Source organism: Oryctolagus cuniculus, chromosome 3 (assembly GCF_964237555.1).
Source record: "Oryctolagus cuniculus chromosome 3, mOryCun1.1, whole genome shotgun sequence".
Taxonomy (NCBI): Eukaryota; Metazoa; Chordata; class Mammalia; order Lagomorpha; family Leporidae; genus Oryctolagus; species Oryctolagus cuniculus.
Genome location: NC_091434.1, coordinates 37,299,212 through 37,325,792, shown reverse-complemented (window position 1 = coordinate 37,325,792; position 26,581 = coordinate 37,299,212). Strand labels below are relative to the sequence as shown.

The 26,581-nt window shown below is 40.0% G+C and overlaps 1 protein-coding gene across 1 annotated transcript in view; it reads left to right on the top strand.

Annotated features, from left to right (window-relative positions):
• The window catches only part of FAM117B (family with sequence similarity 117 member B), a 116,430-nt gene that overhangs the window by 79,201 nt on the left and 10,648 nt on the right, over positions 1-26,581 (top strand). Inside the window, exons 3-6 of the mRNA XM_070070359.1 lie at positions 2,822-2,914; positions 3,830-3,943; positions 23,278-23,421; positions 24,697-24,922. Of these exons, the coding sequence (XP_069926460.1) occupies positions 2,822-2,914; positions 3,830-3,943; positions 23,278-23,421; positions 24,697-24,922 (577 nt within the window). The remainder of the gene's footprint in view (positions 1-2,821; positions 2,915-3,829; positions 3,944-23,277; positions 23,422-24,696; positions 24,923-26,581) is intronic.

Sequence of the window (26,581 nt, the reverse complement as noted above, 5' to 3'; positions counted from 1 at the left end):
TTCTTGATTCTAGAAAATTTTTCTTTTTCATCTCCATTTGAAATGAGACCATTTAATAATTAGTAGGGTAAGAGTACAAAGGATTGTGTCAGCGCTGTGGAGTAGTGGGTAAAGCTGCCTCCTGTAATGCCAGCATCCCATATGGGCGTCGGTTCGAGACCCGGCTGCTCTACTTCCAATCCAGCTCTCTGCTATGGCCTGTGAAAGCAGTACAAGATGGCCCAAGTCCTTGGGCCCTTGCACCCACGTTGGAGACCAGAAAGACATTTCTGGCTTCTGGCTTTGGATCAGCTCAGCTCCAGCTATTGCAGCCAATTGCGGAGTGAACCAGAGGATAGAAGATACCTCCCTTCCTCCCCCACCCCACCTCGCCTCTCTTGTAACTCTGGCTTTCAAATAAATAAATAAATCTTAAAAAAGAATATAAAGGATACTCATACCATGTAAAATATTATTTAGTACTTTCTGTTTTGAATAGGCTCTAAATTCATTCATGTGCACAATTTTAAGAAGCAGAGGTGTCCAGTGAAGAGTCTTCCTCTCTGGAGATGGCCCTTAGCAGCAGTTTGTTTTGCTACCATGTATATTCTCCCCGAGATAATTTACAAACTTACATATTTTTTCTAGTGGCCCCCTAAAAAGGCAGTTGCTATCCACATAGTCTTGAACCTTGAAGTCTTTTCTTGACAATATATCATGGAGATTATTTATATCTGTACATTGTGAATTCACTTATTCATTTTTATAGCTCCATATTATTCTATTGTAAAGATATGCCATAATTTACTTAGCCAAACCTTAATCAATTTATTTACATTGTTCCATCTCTTATTTATAGGAAAAATGCTATAAAGAATAATATGAGTATGCCATTTAGTACATAAAGGTTATGTTTTGTAACGAACAGGATAAACTATCAAAAGAGAGGTTACTATATCGAATAGTGTGAGACTTTATAACTTGAACAACAGGAGCTACATCCCCTCCATAAAAGCTTACTAGTGCCGGCGCCACAGCACACTAGGCTAATCCTCTGCCTTGTGGCGCTGGCACACCAGGTTCTAGTCCTGGTCGGGGCCCTGGATTCTGTCCCGGTTGCCCCTCTTCCAGGCCAGCTCTCTGCTGTGGCCAGGGAGTGCAGTGGAGGATGGCCCAAGTCCTTGGGCCCTGCACCCCATGGGAGACCAGGATAAGTACCTGGCTCCTGCCATTGGATCAGCGCGGTGCGCCGGCCGCAATGCGCCGGCTGTGGTGGCCATTGGAGGGTGAACCAACGGCAAAGGAAGACCTTTCTCTCTCTCTCTCTCTCTCTCTCTCTCTCTCTCTCTCACTGTCCACTCTTCCTGTAAAAAAAAAAAAAAAAAAAAGCGCTTACTAGTAGGGGCCAGCGCTGTGGCATAGCAGGTAAAGCCACTGCCTGTCGTGCCAGCATCCCATATGGGTACTGGTTTGAGTCCCATCTGCTCCAATTCCAATCCAGCTCTCTGCTATGGCCTGGGAAAGCAGTAGAAGATGGCCCAAGTCCTTGGACCTCTGCACCAACATGGGAGGCCCGGAAGAATCTCCTAGCTCCTGGCTTCTGGCTTTGGATCGACGCAGCTCTGGCTGTTGTGGCCATATGGGGAGTGAGCTAGTGGATGGAAGATCTCTCTCTCTCTCTCTCTCTCTACCTCTACCTCTCTACCTCTCTACCTCTCTGTAACTCTGCCTTTCAAATAAAATAAATAAAGCTTAAAAAAAAAAAAAAAAAAGCTTACTAGTTTATAGTCCCATCAGCGATGTAGGAGAGTTTATATTATCAAATTCCCCAATCTTGGTAAAGTTTTAACTTGCATTTCTCTTATTGTGGATGAATATTGAGCATATTTTCATATGTCAAGAATTCAGTTTTTTTCTGATACACTAGTGTAATCTTAAAATTTATTTTTAAGCATTTATTTATTTATAAGTAAACAAATAAAAAGAGAGAGAGACAGAAAAAGATCTTCATCCCCTGGTTCACTCCCCAGATGGCTATAAGGGCTGGACTAGGAGCCTGTAACTCCATTTGGGTCTTCCACATGAATGGCAAGAACTGAATCACCTGGGCCATCTTCTGCCTTCCCAGGCACAATAGCAGGGAGCTAGATGAGAAGCAGAGCAGCTGAGACTCAACAAGTGCTCCGGTGTGGGATACATCATACACAACAGCTTAACCTGCTCTGCCACAATGCCGGCCCCTGATGAACTATTTGTAAATTCTGGGTATGCTATAACTACTAAAGACTTGATGCTTTTTCAGGCCTTGTCTGTGTATAGTTAAAACAAGACTAGACTTAGTATAGAGGTTAAAATGATGAAGTCTGGAGTCTAAGGTTTGTTTCTTGGCTTTTGCTACTTCCTAACTATGAGACTTAAGAGGCAACTTACCTAATGTATTGTCATAGTTTCCTTAGCTGCAAAGCGTGTGGAACTTTTTGTATGTGTTAAATCAGATAAAGCATATGAAAGCACAGTGTCTAGTTCATAGTAAGAACATAAGAATGTTAAGTATTATAAGCATGCATGTCTGTACTAGTACTTAACTTTAAGAAATGCTATACTTATAGTGTAATTACAATTATGTAGAAATAATAATTGCCATTTTTTATTAGTAATAGAATTGAAAGAAATATGCTAAAATGTTAATTGCAATTCACTGATGCTGGGAGAATTGTTGGTAATTTGTGTTGTCTTAAATATTTTCTGATTAATTTTTCTGTAATGAGAATGTATTTTATAATAGTAACAGATATGGTTATTGTTAAATGACTTCTATTAAAATTATTTTTTTCCATTATAGACAGAGAGTGCTTGGGCTGAAGAATACTGTGAAAAGAAGAAAGGGTCTCACAAGCGCTCAGCGTCCTGGGGCAGTACAGATCAACTAAAGGAGGTCAGGAAAGTGGTTCCAAGAAGGCGGAATTTGATCCTTTCATTGGCTGGTTCCTTGAAGTTATGGGCAGCAAGGATTTGTCGTTTTCCTTTGAATTTTTTTTGGCTTGTGAAATAATAGAAAAACAGTTTATTGTGTTGATTTAATAAAGATTTGAAGAGGGAAATGTATGCATTACTTATTTGTCGTCTTTGTCTTAGTTTTGTAGGAAGAGTTCATTACCTGTCAATACAATATAAACATTAGACTTAGAAACTATTGTAGTGATGCAACAAATTCACATTTATTATTTCTCTGTATATAGTAGTGTTTCTAAAATTCAGTAACAGTATAATGAAGTTGATTATGGCTTTATGCTGTGATTACCATTTTCTATGACTATCATTAATGACATTTGCATTTCATACATAATGTATAAATAAAAAAGTTTAGTCAAAGAGTAATGGGATATTCTTTGAAATTGCATGTGTCACATAAAGAGTTTGTGAATGCATTTTATTGCTTGACTTGGTATTTAAATACTATTTAATTTTTTGTGGTTTTGAATATGAGGTGTTTGATAAAACAATCTAAATAAAAATATATAGTAAGTGCAGTGAGAGAAGAATTACTGTTATTTTTAATTCTTTGTGAAAACTATAATGTAGTTTATTCTAAATGCTGAAAACTTCAATTGTTTAGTATTTGGGAGCTAGAAGACTGAGAATAGTGTTGAGACATAATTTTGTTTCTTTTAAAAAGAAAAACATAGGTACATGTGTATATAAATTTTGTATAGTAAGTCAGATTTGGTGATATTTGTAAAAATCAAAGGATTTACTAAAGCTGTGTTGTACTGGTTCTTACTAAGCAATGATGTGCTTTTATTTAGTGTAGAAAATACTCTGATGTACTTACTATTTTTCCTTTTTTCAGATTGCCAAATTACGTCAGCAGTTACAGAGAAGTAAACACAGCAGTCGACATCATCGAGATAAAGAAAGACAGTCTCCATTCCATGGCAACCATGCAGCTATTAACCAGAGTCAGGTAGGAACATGGATAACTCAAAATTTAGAAAAGGAATGTATTGCTTTTCTGGTGATTTGTTATTTCGTAGGTAATTGTGTAGCACAAAAAATGTCCAAAAACATATTTAAAACAGTAAATTATGTACTGAATTACAGTCTTCATAAAAAACAGTATTGGCAAAATGATATTTTCATTTAGTGACCTGAGATAGATTCTAGCACATACAATTCATTATATATTTTGATTTACTATATTTTTGTCTTTGTTAAGTTTAATAACATATTGGAGGCAGAGTAATACAAGAGACTTAAACATTAGCTGTGAAACAGAACCTGAATGAGTAAATTACCCTTTCAAAATCTCAGTGTTCTTCCCTGAAGATTGAGTATAATAAAACTGGTCTCACAAAGTCATTTGGTAGGAAAAAACCTTTACCTACTTTGCTTCCTTAAATAGAGCTCACCCAGGGAGCACGTCTCTTTAACCAACTTGAAATTGGCTGTGATGCCTTGGCCAGGAGAGAGCAAGTTCATTTGCGATGCCATGATTGAAGCAAGTCCTAAAAGTGAAGCTTTGGGAGTGAGGGAGCCTAGACTCAATTTTCTATCTCAACAGTAAGGTCCTGAGAAGTAGAGAGGAATACATAGAAGGCTTAATTTTCTGACTTTCAGATTATTTTATAGGATTTGGATCTGCAAATTGTGGCCCAGAAGCCAAGCATGGCCAATCTCTTTTTATAAATAATGTTTTACTGAAATGCAGCCACTCTCATTTTTAATGTATTGTGTGGTTCCTTTCATGCTACAGCAATATAATCGAGTAATTTTTTTTTTTTGACAGAGTTAGAGAGAGAGACAGAGAGAAAGGTCTTCCTTCCGTTGGTTCATCCCCAAATGGCCACTACGGCAAACGCGCTGCACCCAGTGCACTGCGCCAATCCAAAGCCAGGAGCCAGGTGCTTCCTCCTGGTCTCCCATGCGGGTGCAGTACCCATGGACTTGGGCCATCCTCCACTGCACTCCCGGGCCACAGCAGAGAGCTGGACTGGAAGAGGAGCTACCAGGACAGAATCTGGCGCCCCAACCAGGACTAGAACTGGGGGTGCCGGCGCCACAGGTGGAGGATTAGCCTAGTGAGCCGCGGTGCCGGCCTAATCGAGTAATTTTGACAAGAGACTATGTGGCTCACAATGCCTAAAATATTTGCTATTTGGTTCTTTTCAGAAAAAAGATCCATTTAAAGGATCATAGTTTCTGGTGATTGCTATTAAGTAGATTGTGTGCAATAGAAAGTCTCGGTAAAGGCTCCTGTGTTTTGAATTAATCTTGTCCTAAATTATTGATAGCTAGGTCAAATTTGATTTTATGCATGTATAGTTTGGTTGTAGTTTCCTATAGTGTTTTCTCATATATAAAATATTTTGATTAAAAAACAACTACAGGGCTGGCGCCGTGGCTCACTTGGCTAATCCTCTGCCTGCGGTGCCGGCACCCCCGGTTCTAGTCCTGGTTGGGGCGCCAGATTCTGTCTGGTTGCTCCTCTTCCAGTCCAGCTCTCTGCTGTGGCCCGGGCAGGCAGTGGAGGATGGCCCAAGTGCTTGGGTCCTGCACCCACACAGGAGACCAGGAGGAAGCACCTGGCCCCTGGCTTCGGATTGGCATAGTTCCAGCCGTAGCAGCCATTTGGGGAGTGAACCAACAGAAAAAGGAAGACCTTTCTCTCTGTCTCTCTCTCTCACTGTCTAACTCTGCCTATCAAAAAAAAAAAAAAAAAAAAAGGCTATACTGATAAATTTAAAAATCAATACAAACTGGATTTATTTCTGGAAAAATAGAAATATAAAAGTATCAAAATAAAAAATCAAACATTTGTATAGGCTAATAAATACTGAAATTAGAATATTAATTAAAAACTAGACCTCCTCACCCTGAAATGGCTGGAGATCCAAATGGTTTTATAGATGAATTTACTAACCTTCACGCCTTCCATTCATCTACAACTAATTTATATGTGTTTCTAGATGATAGGCCACTTTTTATTCCCAATCCATACTTTTTTTTAAAGATTTATTTATTTACTTGGAAGTCAAAGTTACACAGAGAGAGAAGGAGAGGCAGAGAGAGAGAGAGGTCTTCCATCCACTGGTTCCCTCCCCAAATGGCTGCAACAGCCAGATCTGCACCAATCTGAAGCCAGGAGCCAGGAGCTTCTTCCAGGTCTCCCATGCAGGTGCAGGGGCCCAAGGACTTGAGCCATCTTCTACTGCTTTCCCAGGCCATAGCAGAGAGCTGCCTAGGATAGAGCAGCTGGGATTCTAACTGGCACCCATATGGGATGCTGGCACTGTAGGCAGCAGCTTTACCCACTATGCCATAGCACCGGCCCCACCAATTCATATTTTTAGTCCAAGTACAATTTTATATTGACTATCATAGAATTAAGTAATGAGTTTAGGAGTTTAAGTTTCTGAAGTGCTTTTTTAAAAAGATACACTAAAATCAGCAATTTTAAAGTAGTAAAATTATCCAAAAATTTTTTTTCTTTGCATATTGAATTTGCTTAATAAGATTATTGGAGGTAGCATGAAATTCATGTTTGTTTATTTAAAAACATTCTTTTGCAAAAAAGGTGAAGACTAGAAAATAGATCACCCTTTTTAAAAATAATCTGCTTGAGTTTTTGTACGCTTGAAACATCAAAAATCTTGAATGACTTGTTTTATTGAGTGTTAATAGTCAACCGCAAGGAAGACCTTTCTCTCTGTCTCTCTCTCTCACTGTCCACTCTGCCTGTCAAAAAAAAAAAAAAAAAAGTCAACCGCAAATCAGGTGCACGTGCATAATGATAGGACAGTGGTGTTCATGTTGAATCAAAACGCTCAGATTGTAAACATGAAGACACTTTCTATTAAGTTACTGATACAGCTGTATTTTAATGAATTTCTCTCTAGTAAAGTATCATTGAAACCATTCATCCGTCCAAAGAATATTTTTCATATTTTTACCCTGTGGCTGGTAATTTAGTACTCATTAGGGGATATAGTAATAAAGAAGTATTGTCATGCCCCCACCAGTATCTCACATTAGAAAAATGTAAGTAAACAGTTTATTGTAGTACAGTGTAATGAGTTTGTTGATAGGGAGAGTTCAGAGTGCTATGGAAGGAGTGTTTATCCTTGGACTGGAGATGGAACCATCAAAAAAGGCTTCTCAGAAAAAGTAGTATCTTTTCCTAGAAGACACTAGGTAATTGCTACAAGATGAATAGGAGTTAGGCAGTCTTCTGCAGGTGTAAGAAGTCACGGCCCTAGGTAAGAGTGCTAGTAAGAGATTAGACTATTTAGGAAAATAGCAGCCAAACCTGTAAGGCTCCATGTCTAACTTGTTAAAACATTGGGACTTGGTACCAGGGTCTCCAAGGAACTCTTTTCTTTTAAATGCAGAAGGTTGATACATGATCAGATACATACTTTATAATGCCATTTATGGATTCAGAGTAGAAAATGAATTAGAAGAAGACAGTTTAAGAAAACTCTTAGGCCGGCGCCGTGGCTCAATAGGCTAATCCTCCACCTTGCGGCGCCGGCACACCGGGTTCTAGTCCCGGTTGGGGCGCCGGATTCTGTCCCGGTCGCCCCTCTTCCAGGCCAGCTCTCTGCTATGGCCAGGGAGTGCAGTGGAGGATGGCCCAGGTGCTTGGGCCCTGCACCCCATGGGAGACCAGGAAAAGCACCTGGCTCCTGGCTCCTGCCAGGATCAGCGCGGTGCGCCGGCTGCAGCGGCGGCCATTGGAGGGTGAACCAACGGCAAAAGGAAGACCTTTCTCTCTGTCTCTCTCTCTCACTGTCCACTCTGCCTGTCAAAAAAAAAAAAAAAAAAAAAAGAAAACTCTTTAAGAATAGGATTTAGTGATCCTAGTAAGAAATGATAACCTCAAATAAGGTAGAAGCTTGAGAATCAGCAAGACTGGAGAAACTTGAATGATATTTAGAAGGTAATAATTAATAGTTGAACTCTATTGAACTGTTTACTATACAGCAGGCACTCTGCTCAACATGCATATATATTATTGGCATTTAATCCTCAACTTAAAGTTGAGGATTGTTACTTCTATTTAACGGACAAGGAAATCAAGGCCTAGAGGAATCAGGTATCTTGTTTACAGTTGCAAGAGAGGGAGCTGGGATTTTAAACTAAGCATTCTGATCCTGGAGTCTGAGTTTTTAAACTCTGTACTAGCTGATGGTGTAGGTTGATAAGATATGGGAATGATGAAGAAAGGAGAGTAAAGGATGATTCCAATTCCAAATATGATTTAAATTATATGTCTACTTCAACACCATATGCAAAAGTAATTCAAAGTGGATAGAAAAACTTCCTAAGAGCTAAAGCTAAAAGCTCTTGGAAGAAAACATAAACATAAATGTTTGTGACATTGAATTAGGCGATAGTAGTTTCTTAGATAAGATACTAAGGGCCGACGCTGTGGCCTAGTGGGTAAAGCCACCGCCTGCAGTGCCGGCATCCCATATGGGCATCAGTTCGAGTCCCGGCTGCTCCACTTCCAACCCAGCTCTCTGCTATGGCCTGGGAAAGCAGTAGAAAATGGCTGAAGTCCTTGGGCACCTGCACCCACATAGGAAGACCCAGAGGAAACTCCTGGCTCCTGGCTTCGGATCAGCACAGCTTCGGCCATTGCAGCCAATTAGGGAGTGAACTAGTGGATGGAAGACCTCTCTGCCTTGCCTTCTCTCTCTGTGTAACTCTGACTTTCAAATAAATAAATAAATCTTTAAAAAAAATTTTAAAAGATAAAATACTAAAATCATAAGCAAGAAAAGTAGATTAATTGGGCTTCATCAAAACTAAAAATGCACTTCAAAGGTCATCATCAGGAAAGTAAAAAGGCAATTTGCAGAATAGGAGAAAATCATATGTTTACAAATCATATATCTGATAAAGCATTTCTTTCTAGACAGTATAAAGAGCTCTTACAGTGCAGTGAAAAGACAGTTCAGTTTGTAAATGGGCTAAGGATCTTAATATAGTTATCTAAGCCAATAAGCACATAAAAGATGCACCATATAGTTTGTCAATAGGGAAATGCAAACCAAAGTTCCAATGAAATATCACTTCATACCCATTAGGGTGGCAGTACTTTAAAAGACAGATACTAACAAGCATTAGAGAGGATATGGAGAAGTTGGGACCTTCATATATGATTATAACTGGTAGAAATGTAACATGATGCAATAGCTTTGGGGGAAAATCTGACAGTTCCTCAAAAGAGTAAACATGGAGCTGCCATATGATTTAGTACTCTTTCTATTAATTTTTAATAGAAACTAATTATTTAATATTTAATCATTTAATATTAATATTTAATTATTTAATTATGTAATGGAAATTATCAATTTCAAAAGAATTGAAAATATGTGTTCATATAAAAACTTGACACAACTGTTCTTAGTAGCATTATTCACAGTAGCAAACTTTGGAAACAACCCAAATATCTTCCAGCTGATAAATAAGTAAATAAAATGTGATAGATTTGTACAGTAGAATATTATTTGACAATAAAAAATAGAGTACAGATACATGCAGCAACATAGATGAACTTGAAAGCATTATGTGTTTGGAAAAGACCAAACACAAGGGGACACATACTGCATGACTGCACTTTTTTAGGAAATGTTCACACTAGGCAAACCCTTAGAGACAGAATAGATTGGTAGTTCCTGGGGCTTGGAAAGTTGGGGAGAAATAGAGAATGACTGCTAATGAGTTATGGGTTTTTCTGGTGTAATTCAGGGATGGTAGTGATGGTTGCACAACCATCGAATAACCATTGAAAAAAAGTTGGACATTCTAAGTGGGTGAATTATGTGGTATTATGGTATTATATCTCTGTCATTTTGCCTTTGAAATAAATAAAATACATCTTGAAGAAGAAATAGAAAAAAAAATCATCTCTGAAGTCAGCTATTTCTGATACTTCATTCTTCCGGGTTTTTTTCCTTTACTTTCTTTGTGGAAAGCATACCATATGTTAATTATATATTCTGCCTTTTTGTGTGTAATAGGGGAAAATGTTTATTACAAATACTTCAGGAACACTTAAAAAAATGTTTTTTAATTTATTTGAGAGGCAGAGGGGTCCAGTGCCGTGGCTCACTTGGTTAATCCTCCACCAGCGGCGCCGGCATCCCATATGGGCACCAGTTCTAGTCCCGGTTGTTCCTTTTTCCAGCTCTCTGCTGTGGCCCAGAAAGGCAGTGGAGGATGGCCCAGGTCCTTGGGCCCTGCACCCGCCTGGGAGACCAGGAGGAAGCACCTGGCTCCTGGCTTCGGATCGGCGCAGCGCGCTGGCCGTAGCAGCCATTTGGGAGGTGAACCAACAGAAGGAAGACCTTTCTCTCTGTCTCTCTCTCTCTCTCTCTCTCTCTCTGTAACTGTCAAATAAATAAATAAATAAATCTTAAAAAATAAAAAAAAAAAAACCTGAGCGGCAGAAAGAGCAAACAAGAGATCCCATCCACGATTTGCTCTCCAAATGCCTGTGTATTAGAGGTGGGAGGCAACCCAGGAGCTGGGAACTCAATCCATGTGTCCCACATGGGTGCAGGAACCCGATTCCTTGAGTCGTCCCTGCTCGTTCCCAGGATCTGCAACAGAAGGAAGATGGAATCAGGAACCTGGGGCACAGGCATCTTACCCGCGTCTTCAGCACTCAGGAACATTTCACTGTCTCATGGTCTGTAGAGCATTTCCTAGTTGAGATTAGTTAGTTGGGTCCAATGTTTTTGTGCTTAAAGCTTTTTCTGGGTTCTTTTCTAGGTATTTTTCTATTACTTGGTTAAGAAGTTTGAATATTTTGAGGTTTGATTTTTGTTTTTGGTAGACTTCTTACAAGTTATTATAGTTTATTTGTTTGGATTTCATGATATACAGAAGAATATTTTTACTGGAAAATTCCTTTATTACTTAACAATTGAGGGGCAGTATTGCACTTATGGTATTGATGTAATCTGCAGCCACTAGTTAACAAAAGATCTTTCCTTTGGGCACACATTGGATTTATTGCAGTATAACAAAATTCTTTTTTTTTTTTTCCATCATCCTTTCCCTGTAAATTCAGGAGAACTGTCTATGAGGAAGACTGAACAGTGCCAGGTTACCTAGAGGAAAAGAATTTTTCATATGTCTAAAAATGACAAAGCCCACAAATGCTTAAAATGTCATACTCTTAATGAGGATATTGGTTTGTTAGAAAATATGGCCAGTACATTTCAGAATTGCTTGAGGGCTAAGGTCAGATGTCAGTTAACAGAAGAGTGGTAAGTGCCAGCATCTTCACAGCCAGATGAATGAATTTGGAGGCGAGAATTGAAAGATCCTGCAAGTATGTTCTGGCTGTTTTTACAGCCTCAAGCAAGAAAGCATTCCCATAGGATTTTATTTCTTCAATTGGTCTGAAGACAGCATAGTTTTATAGTAGCTTAGAAAAGATTGAGAGCAAAGGAAAACTCCTATTTTTATCTGAGGAAGGAAAAGCTTTTGTAATGTGGGCAATTAATATTTTAATTTTTCAATCCAGGTTTTTGCCTCCTGCAGAGATAGAAATACTAAGTGGGGACTGGTATTGGGTGCAGATAGGGACAGAGTTTATTTGGCAGTGAGAGAATAAATGTATATTCTTGTGTGAGTGTAGCCCATCCCATGCAGAGAAGTACCCAACATGAGTGGGCCAAAGAAGTACCCATAAGTTAGAGAGAAAAGAAAAATTGAAAAGGATGCCTATAATTGAGAAGATCATCCAATAGTGGGTTAGTGGGAGAGGGGAAAGGTTTGCCTGAGCTCTGTGGCAGAAGAGCCCATGAGAGCATTGTGTCTGAGTGCATTCAACAGAAGAAAGTGAAAGCAGAAGTGCCTGTAAGTGGAAAGTGCAAACTAGAGGGGTACGTCTAAGCAGGGCCCATGACGAAGAGAGCTCTGTCCTGCCTTCCACCTCTTGTAAGGAAGGGAGTGGTATCCCAATTGGATATGCAAACAATATGGGGTCTTAGCATGAGCCCTGGTCCTAGGTACAACAGGTACATCCTGGGGAAGTAGACATATCAAATTGACAGTTAAAGAGATAGCATTACCCTAGTGGAAAGAAGGAGCCATCAAAGAAGGGTGTACTTTTCTCTGAAGGTAGGAGAGAACTTCCACTTTGCTTATGACCTTGTCCAAATACTAATGGAGTTTGTGGTCACAAAAGGCTTCCATAACCTTGGCAGCTCATGGCACGAGCCTCGGGTGATCACTGATGTCATAAATAAGAGTGTTAATTGTTAAATTAACAACAGGAGTCACTGTGCACTTATTCCCCATGTAGAACCTCGGTCCTTAATGAGTTGTACTATGAGAATTAACTACAAAATGTGTCTTCAAACAGAACTTTATATGTTGTGTGTGTGTGTATGGGTGGGTGCAAACTGTTGAAATCTTTCCTTAGTATAGAGTTGGTCTTCTGTATATAAATTAAAAATGAATCTTAATGAAAAATGGGATAGGAGAGGGAGTAGGAGGTGGTGGTGGGGGGATGCAGGGGAAAGAACCACTATATTCCTAAAGTTGTACCTATGAAATTTGCATTCATTAAATAAAAGCTTTAAAAAGAGAGATAGTATTATACTGCAGGGGTACAAGAATTCCAACTTGTCAAAACTAACTTCCTGCTTACTTATCCCATATCAATTGCACTGTAAAAAAAAAAAAAAAATTAAAATTAGGGCACCAGTGTTGTGGTGCTGCCTGCAGTGCCGGCATCCCATGTAGGTGCCAGTTTGAGTGCCAGCAGCTCCACTTTTTTTTAAGATTTATTTATTTGTTTGAAAGGCAGAATTAGAGGAGGGGAGAATCAGAGAGGGCTTCTGTCTGCTGCTTTGCTCCCCAAATGGCTACAAAATCTGAAACCAGGAGCTTTTTCTGGGTCTCCCACATGAGTGCAGGGACCTAAGGACTTGCGCCGTCTTCCACTGCTTTCCTACTTGCATCAACAGGGAGTTGGAAGGGAAGTGGAGCAGCCAGGACTCGACCAGCACCCATATGAGATGCCAGCACCACAATTGGCAGTTTTACCTGCAAGGCCACAGAGCTGGTCCCTACTCCGCTTCTGATCCAACTCCCTGCTAATGTGCCGGGAAAGCAGCAGAAAATGGCTCAAGTACTTGGGCTGCTGCCACCTATGTGGGGGATCTGAATGGAATTCTGGTTCCTGGCTTCCACCTGGTATAGTCCTGGTATTGTGACCATTTGGCCAGTGAACCAGTGGACCAAAATTATCTCTCTCACTCTCTCTCTATCACTCTTTCAGGTAAATGAATCTATAAAAGCGATTAAAGTCACTGCTCTGTACTGGAATCTTTATATGCCAGTCCAGGAAATGATTGATGATGATTTTGCCATCTAGAATATGAGAGTAGGTATGTTGGCTATTCCCTTTAAAAAAAAAGTTTAACTGCAGTTTAGAAGAGCTGAGGAGGTGGATACTGAATGAGAGTACAACGATTGCAGGAAAACAGAAGTAAAGCTACAGTGACGAGACAGGAAGGATCAAGGAAGTATTGTTATCAGGTCCTGATTGAAAAGCTCTTACAATAGGAAAGTGGGTTTTTTACAGGTGTTTTCTTCTTGTTAATCATTCTAAACAGATTTTTACCTCCCTTTGGTTATAGTACAGGTTCTGATTCATTGTTCTTTCATGGAGCTTTGCTGAACAGACCTTTTTCCATCCTACTTACCTATCAAAGGAGATTTTTATCCTTTACAAACATTTAACTCTAGATTTCTCTCTCCTGCTCAGCTGCTGTTTCAGTAGGTATTTTCTCTGTCTTTCCTGATGCAGTATGGGTTCTACTACAGTCTTAATGTGCACCTTAAAACATTGTGAAACTGGCCGGCGCCGCGGCTCACTAGGCTAATCCTCCGCCTAGCGGCGCCGGCACACCGGGTTCTAGTCCCGGTTGGAGCGCCAGATTCTGTCCCGGTTGCCCCTCTTTCAGGCCAGCTCTCTGCTGTGGCCAGGGAGTGCAGTGGAGGATGGCCCAGGTGCTTGGGCCCTGCACCCCATGGGAGACCAGGAAAAGCACCTGGCTCCTGGCTCCTGCCATCGGATCAGCGCGGTGCGCTGGCCGCAGCACGCCGGCCAAGGCGGCCATTGGAGGGTGAACCAACGGCAAAGGAAGACCTTTCTCTCTGTCTCTCTCTCTCTCTGTCCACTCTGCCTGTCAAAAAAAAAAAAAAAAAATTGTGAAACTGACATGGAAGTTACAATGTTTTCACCAGACCTTCTATTGTTCTTTTTTAGTTGGCTAATTAGCAGTTTTATGCAGAACTTGATTTTTAACCTGCAATATATAGAGAAATATGGAGAGTTTATATAGAAATTTAAAATTTTTATATGATGACATATCTAATTAGAAATCTTAATTAGCTGAGATCTGCTAAAGCATTTGATATGGGGTGCCAGCATCCCTAGTGGTGGGCTAACCCACTATACCAGGATGCCTGCCCTAAGAGGGAAATACCACCTTAGCACAGTTAAGAATTTTTATGTATTTCATTTTAAAAATGGTTTAGTTATTTATTTGAAAGGTAGAGTGAGAGAGAAAGGGGGGGAGAGAGAGAGAGAGAGATCATCCATCCATTGGTTCACTCTCGAAATGCCCATAACAAACAGAACTAGGCTGGGCCAAAGCCAGGAGCCAGAAACTCCATCCAAGTCTCCCATGTTGGTGGCAGGAACCAACTAGCATGGCCATCATCCATTGCCTTCCAAACATATTCAGGAAGATGATTTGGAATTGTGGAGTAGCCAAGACTCGAGCCAGGCACTCCCATATGATGTGTGGTGGTCTACTGTGCTGTACCACTATACCCACCCCGAGAGGCAAATTTTACTCTATCACAATTATGAATTTTTGTATCTTTTAGTTAATCAGGGTTAATCTGATAACCTACTTTTATTTGCATAGGCTAATTTATATTTAGAAGTACAGATTTTATTCCAGAAAGCTGTATAGATATGGGAAGAATTAATTGTTGCTATTAAATTCTTTAAGATCTATTACAATGAAGGATAAAAGTTTAAGTGCAATCATTTTTGTTATTCTTTGGTATTTTGGAATGCAGTTTATTTAAGAAGTGAAATCAAATTCCTGCTACCTTCTATTTTTTGAATAGTAACATTATAGTTAATGAAGAAAATCTTTCCCAGGCAGCCTGATGGACTGTTTCCCCGAATTATGTTACTATTGCTAATTAAATAAATTATGCTTATGTCACTATTGCTAGTTAAATAACTTATGGTTCAATCTTTGACTTAGCTAAAAGGATGTGTTGGACTTAAGGAAATTGCTTGCTTTCTCTTCCCCTCACCCCTCTTTTTTATTCCTCTTTTGTCCTTTGCTTTAAATAGATAAAAGTATCAGTAAATACATGATGCTTTATGGATTATACTGGAGAAAAATTTCTTATCAAATGTGAAGGCTGTAACTTCTTTTACCACCTTGAGAAGCATTAGACAGTATCAGCAAACCAGATGTATGGAGTTACTACACTCCCATGTTCTTCTGTGTATCATTTCTCAACATGACAGTTAAAAAATATTTAAGATTCCTGTACTAGACAAGCTTACTAATAAATCATTATGATTCTAAAATCCAAAAAAGTGTGACATTTGCACAAACTCACACAAAATTCCTTGATGGATTATCTTTGCCTCCCAGACTGTTCTTTTCTTAAGTTTCTGGAACTTAACCATTAGAAAATGCATACCAGCAAGCAGCCTGGAAATGGCATCCACTGCACGCTGTTTGTTACTTTGTGACTGTATAAAAGAACTGAAGTTTGGAAATGAGTACCATCACACATCGTGGAAAAAAAAGTATTTGTATAGTGCATGTACTAATAACTCCTGGGGGACTGGCGTTGTGGCCCAGCAGGTTGAACTGCCACCTGCAGTGCTGGCATCCCATATCAGGGTGGAGTCCCCACTGCTCCACTGCACTCCTGCTCCCTGCTGATGTGCTTGAGAATGCAGTGGAAGATGACCCAAGTGGCTGGACCACTGGGAGACCCAGATGGAGCTCTGGGCTCCTGGTCCAGCCCTGACCACTGTGACTATTTGAAAAGTGAACCAGCAGATGGACAATATGATGGATGATCTCTCTCTCTCTCTGTCTCTTCCCCCTCTGTCTCTGTAACTCTGCCTTTCAAATAAATAAATAAATAGATCTTAAAAACATATTTATTTTGGTGACTTTCAATATATCCTTTTTTTTTCTTTTATGGAGATTACTTTTGGTGCCATGTCAAAGATAGCTGTTTTAAAAGAACAGAACTTTGAGACTTGAATCAAAGCAATCTACTTACAGTTATCACAACGAAGAAAAATTTTTTTCTGTCTGATAATTTGAGTTTATGAGGCTGAAAACATCTTTAAGGGAAATTGGACAGTTATCAAGGCAAAAAAAAAAAAAAGAACTCAGACTATCTTAGATAAATATTATGCTGAATTATCTAAAGTTAGTGATTCACTCAGAGAATTCTGATAATCAAAGGTGCCAGTTGGGGCGCCAGTCCTGTCCCGGTTGCCCCTCTTCCAGGCCAGCTCTATGCTGTGGCCCAGGAGTGCAGTGGAGGATGGCCCAGGTCCCTGGGCCCTGCACCTGCATGGGAGACCAGGAGGAAGCACCTGGCTCCTGCCTTTGGATCGGTGCAGCGCGCCGGCCGTAGGAGCCATTTAGGGGGTGAACCAACAGAAGGAAGACCTTTCTCTCTGTCTCTCTCTCACCGTCTAACTCTGCCTGTCAAAAAAAAAAAAAAAAATATATATATATATATATATAATGATTCACTCAAAGAATTCTGATAATCAAAGGATAGGAAAGTACTCAGGAGAAATCGGGAAATTAAAAATGAAAAATCACATATAGTCTTTCTATGTAAAGGTAACTATTTTCAATATTTGGGACCATTTGTACTTTTAGTGTGGTAGAGCCTTAAGTTGTTTATTTTTTAAGATTTTATTTAGTTATTTGAAAGGTAAAGTTACAGAGAGAAGGAGAGACAAAGAAAGGTCTTCTATTCTCTGGTTCAGTCCCTAAATGGCCACAAGAGCCAGAGCTGGGTGGATCCAAAGCTAGGAGCCTGGAGCTTCCTCTGGATCTCCCACACAGGTGAGGGGCCCAAAGACTTGGGCCATCTTCCACTGCTTTCCCAGACCATAGCAGAGAGCTGGATCGGAAGTGGAGCAGCCGGGACTAGAACTGGTGCACTTATGGGATGCCTGCACTGCTGGCAGCGGCTTGACCCACTATGTCACAGCCTTTGCCCCAGAAGCTTCTTCTTGGTCTCCCACGTGGGTGCAGGGGCCCAACCACTTGGGCCATCTTCTACTGCTTTCCCAGGCCATTAGCAGGAAGCTGGATCAGAAGTGGAGCAGCTGGGACTCAAACCAGCACCTGTGGGCACCCAAAGCAGAGGCTTAGCCTGCTACGCCACCACACTGGCCCCAAGGCTTACGGTTATCTCCAATTCTGTGACCCTGGGTTAGTTAGCTTCTCAGAGCTTTTTTTTTTTTTTTTTTTAAGTGAAAAACTGAGATGGTATATAGTCTTTGAGAGAGTCAAGCTTTTGTGAGAGTAAATAAAAAATGTATATAAAGTGCTTAGAACAGAGCTGAGCACATATTAAGTATTCAGTAAATCCTACTATTTTATAAAACAAAGTTGTGCATCTATGTATAAAATCCTATATTCTTTTTGTTGTTGTTAGCATTCAGTGTTAACTTAATATTTTGTTTGCATTGTTGAGTTTGTCAAAAGGCATGATTTATAATGGTTCTGTGGTATGTCATAAATATTCTATGCTTTATCTTCTATTTTTAATCATAGCTGTTTTCCAATTTTTAATTACTATATATCATTAACATGAACAATGGATAACAACTTGTCTCCCCCAAATAGATTTTCAGATCAAAGTTGAAGCTAAGTATTTTTTATCCTAACTCATACTTTATTAATAAAAGTCAAATGTAATTCGTTACTTTTCATCTACTTGAAAGACAAGATGACAGAAAGAGAAGAGACAGAATTCATCCATCTGTTGTTGAACTCACCAAATGCTCACAACACCCAAGGCTGAACCAGGCTGAAGCAAGGATCCTGGAACTCAGTCCAGGTCTCCAAGGTGGATGGCAGGAATCCAAACTCTTGAGTCACTATCTGCTGCCTCCCAGGATGCATTAGTAGGAAGCTGGATGGGAAGCCAGGTAGCCAGAATTCAACCAGACACTCCGATAGGGATGTGAATGTACCAAGTGGTGGCTTAACCTGCTGTGCAAAAAACTCACCCCTGTTACTTTATTTTTTATAGAGCTTTTGGATTTTAGAATATTGTGGGAGCTTTGTATTATTACAATATACAGTATATTTGTTAATTTTATAGCTCATGGAGCAAAATTTAGTATGTCAAATCAATTTTGCTTTTTGAATTCCTAATTATTGTAGGAAAGAATCATGGAAGATCAACTATTCTAAATCTAAAATAATTGGTTTTGGTACTTATTCTCTAATCTTTAACTGATAGCTATTGAGCTATACCTCACCGTGGGTTTTATGGGGCAAATGTCTGTATACCTAAGAAAAAGGTGAACAGATACTTTACCTCCCTGCCCCCAAAAAGATCTAGAAATGGTCTTTAAATATACTCTGAATAATGTTTAAGTCACTTATAATTTGGATGAGAATTAAAATATATTTTCAATGTACAAGATAGAGTTCATATGTAAGCACTATAAAGAGCTATTTCAAGCCAAGGAAAAAACAAGTAATCCCTTTCTGCCTGTTATGAAGTGGACAAATGATTGGTAATTGTTTAAAAAATTTACCATCGGGTTTGGTGTTATAGAGTAGCAGATAAAGCCACTGCTTGCAATGCTGGCATCCCATAAGGGTTCCAGTTTGAGTCTCAGCTTCTCCACTTCCAATACAGCTCCCTTCTAATGGACTGGTAAAAGCAGTGGAGGATGGCCCAAAGTGTTTAGCCTCTGCTACACATGTGGGAGACCCCAAAGAAGCTCCTGGCTTTAGCCTGGTCCAGCCATGGTCATTGTGGTCATCTGGGGAATGAACCAGTAGATGAAATGTCTCTCTTTTTGTCTCTCCCTCAGTGTCTGTAACTCTGACCTTCAAATAAATATATAGATCATTAAAACACAAATAAAGAAGAAAAAAATTCACCTTCACTTACGTTCAACTGCAGAAATTATAAAGATACGAGGTCATTTTTATTCTATGAAACTAAGCCAAGGTTAAGAATTTTACACGTGTGTGTGTATGTATGTATGTATGTATTAGGGCAGGTAGAAATGTAAGCAGTAGAATACTTTGCCATTTAGTTTGAAATTATTAATCAAAGTCCTGAAAATCTTTCCTGCTCTTTTTGCAAATATTCGCTCTTCCCCAGGAATTTATCCTAAAGAGATATTTACCTGTTATGTACACATGTTTACCCAAGAGGATGCTCATAATGACATTTTTTTGAATAGTGAAAAACTGGAAACTGTCCAATAAGTGAGCATTTATTTCTTCATGTCCTCATGCAATGAAATGCTAAGCAGCTGTACAACTGACATAGCAAATAAATTTTAAAACATAGAAAGATACTAGAGATATGATATGAAGTAACGAGATACAGAGCACTCAGTACAATCTGTTTATGGTTAAAAATGCGTATGTTTGGGGCTGGCATTATAGTGGGTTAAGCTGTTGCCTGCAATGCTAGCATCCCATATGGGTGCCCATTTGAGTCCCGGCTACTGCACTTCCAATCCTGCTCCCTGCTAATGTGCCTAGGAAAGCAGTGGAAGATGACCTAAATTCTTGGGCCCCTGCACTCACATGGGAGACCCCAGTGAAGCTCCAGGTTCCTGGTGTTGGCCTGCTGTTGTGGCCATTTGGAGAGTAAACCAATGGATAGAAACAACCCTTCTCTCTGTCTCTGTCTCTGTCTCTCTCTGTCTCTTCTTTTCTCTAATTCAGGTAAATTAAAATAATAAGTAATAAATAAATCTTTTCAAAAATGTATATACTTAGAAGAAAAAGACTTGGATAGAAGAATACTTACCAGATTAACAGTTGTTACCACTGGGTGACTGAATTCCATTTATTTTTTTTTGTTCAGTGCATATTACTTTTGAAATAAAGAAGACAGTGGTAGTTAAAAATGACTTCTCAGGATAGAAGTTTTATGGACATATTCAATTTCTTTGAATTGCCATATCTCTGGGTTATATTTAAGTAGGCTCTTAAACTTATTAAAAATGGTTGAAATGAAAAAATTAAGGGTGTGTATATCAGTGTCATTAGCATTCTGTAACAAAATCTGTTTTTACCCAATTCTGGAGACTAGAAGTCCATGGGGTCAGTATCTGGTGAGGGCTCTCATGTGTGTATCTCTCTGGCCCTGGTTCAGCTCTGGACGTTTGAGGCCTTAACCAGCAGATAGTAGTTCTTTCTACCTCTCTCGTCTTCTCTTTATTTGCTGCCTCTCTGCATCTTGAATAAATTTTTGAGAAAGAATTTTTAGATAGGGTTTATCAGTGCTCCAGAGATCTACACTGTAGAAAATGACTTAAAGATATTGGAATTGAAAGTTTTTTAAATACAAATTTTCGTAGTGGAAGATGGCCTGAGTATTTGAGCCCCTGCCACCCACATGGGAGACCCAGATAAAGCTTTAGACTCCTGGCTTCAGCCTGGCCCAGCACTGGCCATTGTGGCCATCTGGGAAGTGAACCAGTGGATAGAAGATCGATTTTCTCTCTCCCCCCACCTTCCTCCTTCCCTCCCCCCACCTCCCACTTCCCTCTTTCTGTCCCTTCCTCCCCCACTTATGTGTGTGCTTATGTGTGTGTGTATGTGTCTCCCTCTCTTTACTATTTCAAATAAATAAATAAATCTTACTCTCACTTGCCTTTCAAGTTAAAAAAAATGATTGGCATATGTAAAAGAAAGTAAATAAGATTTGAATAAAAAATGTGAAAAGAATAATAGAGGGGCCCACAGCACGGTGGGTTAAAGCCCCAGCCCACAGCGCTGGCATCCCATATGGGTGCCAGTTCTAGTCCCGGCTTCTCCTCTTCCGATCTAGCTTTCTTCTGTGCCCTGAGAAAGCAATGGAAGATGGCCCAAGCACTTAAGCCCCTGCACCCACGTGGGAGACCTGGAAGAAGCTCCTGGCTCCTGGCTTCGGATCAGCTCAGCTCTGGCCATTGTGGTCATTTGGGGAGTGAACCAGCAGAATGGAAGACCTCTCTCTGGCTCTACCTCTCTCTGTAACTCTTTAAAATAAATAAAATAATTGTTTTAAAAAAGAATAATAAATGCTAAATAGTATTTTAAGAAAAGAATGTAGGGGGAAAAAAAACTGTAGCTACTGTTTACCCAGCATCCATCCATTACAGGACAGCAATGTACCAGGGATCCTCTCAGTTCATCCTCAAAACCATGAAGGAACTCTTCTGCCCCACATTTCGGAGGCTCAGCACTACATTAGCTGGGAAGAGGTGCCTACTCAGGGTTTCAGAGTAGGACTTTCCCTAGGTATTTTTTTCTCACATTTTCTGTGTTTTCTAAGCATTCTTATTGTATTACACCTAATTTTTCCCTTAATTTTCCTAAGTTATAAAAATGAGCAGGAAGTAAAATAGAGAAATACAGATTTAATACTAAGTTGTCTATCAGTTGACAAGATCATTTATTGACTGAAGCTAGTGATTCATGACCAAAGCCCTCCCCCCTTAATCTCCTTGCCTACCTGCCCTTGAAAAAGGGTTTTCAAGGAAACATCCCTAGGTGAAGTTTGGGTTAGCCACATTTCTTTGCCAGACAGCAGGATAATGTATATGATGATTTTCTGGCATACTGTAACTTGACTTTGGCAGATAACTATGTAATACATGTCTTGTATTTTATTTTAGTATCTTGGCAGGAAACCAAGTAATATCCTGTAATTATATAATCAGTTATTTCATTTCAAAAGTGATACAATGACAACAAAAACATTTTTAATTTTTTTTTTGACAGAGTTAGAGAGACAGAAAGGTCTTCTTCCCATTGGTTCACCCCCAAAATGGCCGCCACGGCCGGCGTGCTGCGCCGAACCAAAGCCAGGAGCCAGGTACTTCCACCTGGTCTCCCATGCAGGTGCAGAGCCCAAGGACTTGGGCCATCCTCCACTGCCTTCCCGGGCCACAGCACAGAGCTGGACTGGAAGAGGAGCAACCGGGACAGAACTGGCACCCCAACCAGGACTAGAACCCGGGGTGCTGGTGCCACAGGCAGAGGATTAGCCTAGTGAGCTGTGGTGCCGGCCAACATTTTTAATTTTAAAAATTACAGAAACACCTTGGGAAAAAGAAACAAAATCATATAATTTCCTTTCCTGAAAAACACATATTTAAAACCATTTCAAGGAAGGTTATAAATAAATTTCACAGGGAAGTTATTTTCATTTCTACGATCTCACTGCAGTATGTGGACTTTGGAAGTGATTTTGGTTTTACAACCAAAGTATTCCTCATCTCTTTTTTGATAAGCTGCTTTTTGGTTTCTTTCCTGGTATATAGATAATTGTTGCATTATGAGAGTTGAAAGTTATATTTTGAAGTCTGAACTCTACCATCCATAAAAGAATCTTTGAGGTTATCATTCTTTTAGTATTTCCTTTATCCCAGTTCCTTTTCCAGTCCATCACTGGTGTGAATAAATTCCCAAAATTCTACCTTGATTGTCTTCAGTTTTGGCTTTCAATTGCATTTCATACACACTAAGGAAAAAGTCTGCTTATTCACACTTTTGTGAGGCCTGTAAACTTTATTCTGTTTTTTTTTAATTTTTTTAAGATTTATTTATTTGAAAGGCAGAGTTTTAGAGAAGGAGAGATAGATAAAAGATCTTCTGTCTGAAGGTTCATTTCCCAAATGGCCACAATAGCCAGGGTAGGGCCAGATCAAAGCCAGAAGCCAGGCATGCATCCGGGTCTTCCACATGAATGACAGGGACCCAAGTGCTTGGGCATCTTCCACTGCTTTCCCAGGCACATTAGCAGGGAGCTGAATTGGAAGCAGAGCAAGCAAGATTTGAACCAGCGCTCATATGGGATGCCAGCATTGCAACCCGCTGCACCACAGTGCCAGCCCCTTTGAGTTTTCTTAAGTCAACTGGAATTATGCTTCAATCTAGAAAAGTAAAAGATAATGTTAAATGTCTTTTCTCCTTTTTTCCATCCCATTGTCTTAAGGCTCCTGTTCCAAAGAGTGCACTTATTCCAGTAATTCCCATCACCAAATCAACAGGTTCCCGGTTCCGGAATAGCGTGGAAGGATTGAATCAAGAGATAGAAATAATAATTAAAGAGACTGGGGAAAAGGAAGAACAACTTATAGTAAGTAATTTTATGTCTTAAAATCAGATTTACACATGAACTCTTCTGAGTTTTAAAAAAATTCACAATTCTGTTTTCCATATTTACTCAGGTTTCTTCCTTCTTGTTGAAAGAAAATGAAAATTTATCTCTTTTGAAAAACCTTGACCTTGGCAAGTGTTTGAAAGTTTTCATTCCTTTGCATCTCATTGAAGCAACTGATCTGACAGATATTTAGATCTTTGAACAGAAACTTTGTTTTTTAAAAATCACTACAGATAATATATTTATGACTGCATTTGACAGAAAGTTACTTACTGATTTTGACAGAAGGAGAGTTAGATGACATCAATTATTTTCTAAGTGTGAATCTGCTTGTTCCTTGTTTGACTGTCAGTTACTATTTGGTTTTAATTGACATGCCAGGCTGTATAATCATGAAGTGCATTTAGCAATGATTTTCTACCTAGCCTTTCTCCTAACTAGAATACACATGAGAATGGTTCCCATTAAAACAATGAGGAAAAACTAGTTTAGATTTAAAAGCCATATTACAGAGAATATTTACCTAAGCCTCCATTCTTCAGTGAGGAAGGAATTAGGGAGTTTCAAGTGATATTTTATTGATGCATAAGACCCCTTTAGTTAAGACAAAAGGTTGAGTTAGCTTAGAGAAGACACAGCTCCCACACACTCTACATCTGTGCTATGGGTAAACATTCCTGATGGACAAATGTAAACAAATCATAATGTACAGGGAACTGGCTTCCCTGCTAAGTGAGCCACACACGCTTTTGTCAGAATGTGGTCTTGATTCCTGCGTTAGCACTGCTTTGATTCACCTTTCCCCATTTTAGGTTTCTTTCTAAAATCTCTTTGAAGGGGGGTGGGTAGAGGGAGAAAGGTTGCAAGGGCCTGCCACCAAATACCAGTAGTTCACACATAGATAACCTTTTCCTCTAACATGGAATGTAGTGCTAGTCCTAGATTTCTCCCCTTTTATCGTGGCCCTCCTTTATAATTTTTAAAACAGTATCTAGCATATGATAAGTAATTCATTTATTCAGTAACCTTTAGCAAGCTGCTAGGTGCCAACCCCCAGGGAATACAAAGTCTTCACTTGGTCTCCACTCTCACAGAGGGGATGTCAGTGATAAGCGGCACAAAGGCCTCTTAAGTGTGAAGGGATTGTGAGGCCTTGGCACTACAGGGGAAGATTGACACTAGTTGCATTGCTGATGAATTTCAAAATCAGTGGTAAATAGCCAGATGTTTTTTTAAAAAATCTTTTAACAGCCACAAGACATTCCAGATGGACACCGTGCCCCTCCGCCCCTGGTGCAGAGAAGTAGCAGCACTCGGAGTATCGACACACAGACCCCCGGCGGGGCGGACAAGGGCAGCAACAACAGCAGCCGCTCCCAGTCCGTGTCCCCCACGTCGTTCCTCACCATCTCCAACGAAGGCAGCGAGGAGAGTCCCTGCTCAGCTGATGATCTGCTTGTTGATCCCAGGGATAAAGGTAGGTGCCAGGGGAGTGTGTGCCTAGAGGAATAACGAATGGCACCTTTTTATGTTCATTCTAACAGAAACACACTTGGAGGCTACTAGGTAATATGTTTGACACATGGATTTAAAAAACTTGGAGTACACAATTGTGGGTTTTACTCGGGAACTCAGTTGATGGTCTAGTTGGGTGGACTTACGGGCTTTTGTGTATATGTTTTGTACTTGTTAGTACAACTTTCTTATTAATGAGAAACATTCTTTTTGTTATAAATGAAGTGCATATTTGTACTGAAAAGCACTTTGTTCTCTTTTTACCTTATTGTTAAGATTTATTTTATTTCTTTGAAAGATAGAGTTACAGAGAGAGATAGAGACAGAGAGAGAGGTCTTCACTCCCCAGATGGCTGCAATGGCCGGAGCTGCACTGATCCGAAGCCAGGAGCCAGGAGCTTCTTCCGGGTCTCCCTCGTGGGTGCAGGGGCCCACTGCTTTTCCCAGGCCACAGCAGAGAGCTGGATCGGAAGGGGAGCAGCCAGAACTAGAACCGGCACCCATATGGGATGCCGGCACTTCAGGCCAGGGCTTTAACCCGATGCGCCGCAGATCTCAGAGTCTGTTTCTGAGATTTCTAACCGGATTAACTGATTTATATTGATACAAAATGACTGTTCATAGCAAGCCGGAAGTAAAAGGTTGGAATATATTTATGTACCTTAAAAATAATCTGGAGAAACAGTCTGAATATCAATTACAAATATTCTTATCTTTTGTAGCACATATGATTCTGTGTGTTTGCATCAGGGTGGTCTTTTGTTGGCCTAATCCTAGTCTGTAACATTTGTGCATTGTAAAGCTGGGTTCAGTAGTCATTTAGAACCTCCACCTGTGTAGCATTGAGTGCCCCATTGTTCTGACTGGCTGACACTCCCAAATCATTTGAGACAGTGTCACTGAGGAAGTCACTTCAAACTATGGGTAGTTGTAAACAGTAGACCTTTTTTTTTTTTCCCCCCCCTAAAAGAAGATTTATTTAGTTGAAAGGCTGAGCAATAGAGAGAGGGAGAGACAAAGAGAATCTTCACCTGCTGGTTCATTCCCCAAATGGCCACAACAGCTGGGGCTGGAACAGGCCAAAGTCAAGAGCCAGAACTCCAACCCTGCCTCTCACATAGGAGGTGGGGACATCTTCTACTACCTTCCCAGGCATATTAGCAAGGAGTTGGATTGAAAGCAGGGCAGCTGGAAATCAAACCAGTGCTCATTTGGAATGCTGAATTGCAGACGGCAGCTTAACCCACTGCACCACAGTGCCGTCTCCTCCCTTCCTTCCTATTTTCCTTTCCTTCCCTCCCTTCTTCCTTCCTTGTCAGATGAAACTTGGCTATTAAAATCCGCCTCTTTGTTTTCCCATACCTTATACTTTTATATCAATAACATGTGAGAACTCCATAAATTTTGTGTATTGCATATGATTATAGGAGACTAGTGTCTGGTTGGCTTCTGTGAAGTTCTTTTATAAGAAAATAGGGCTACAGTGCTGCTGGCAATAAAGAATTTGTAGCTTAGCTGACACAGACTGAAGAAAAAAAATCTAGAACAGTTATGTAACATACCAAGAATTTTAAGTTAATGTAGTATAAACTGAGGACTGCAGCCCTGAACCAGAGTATTA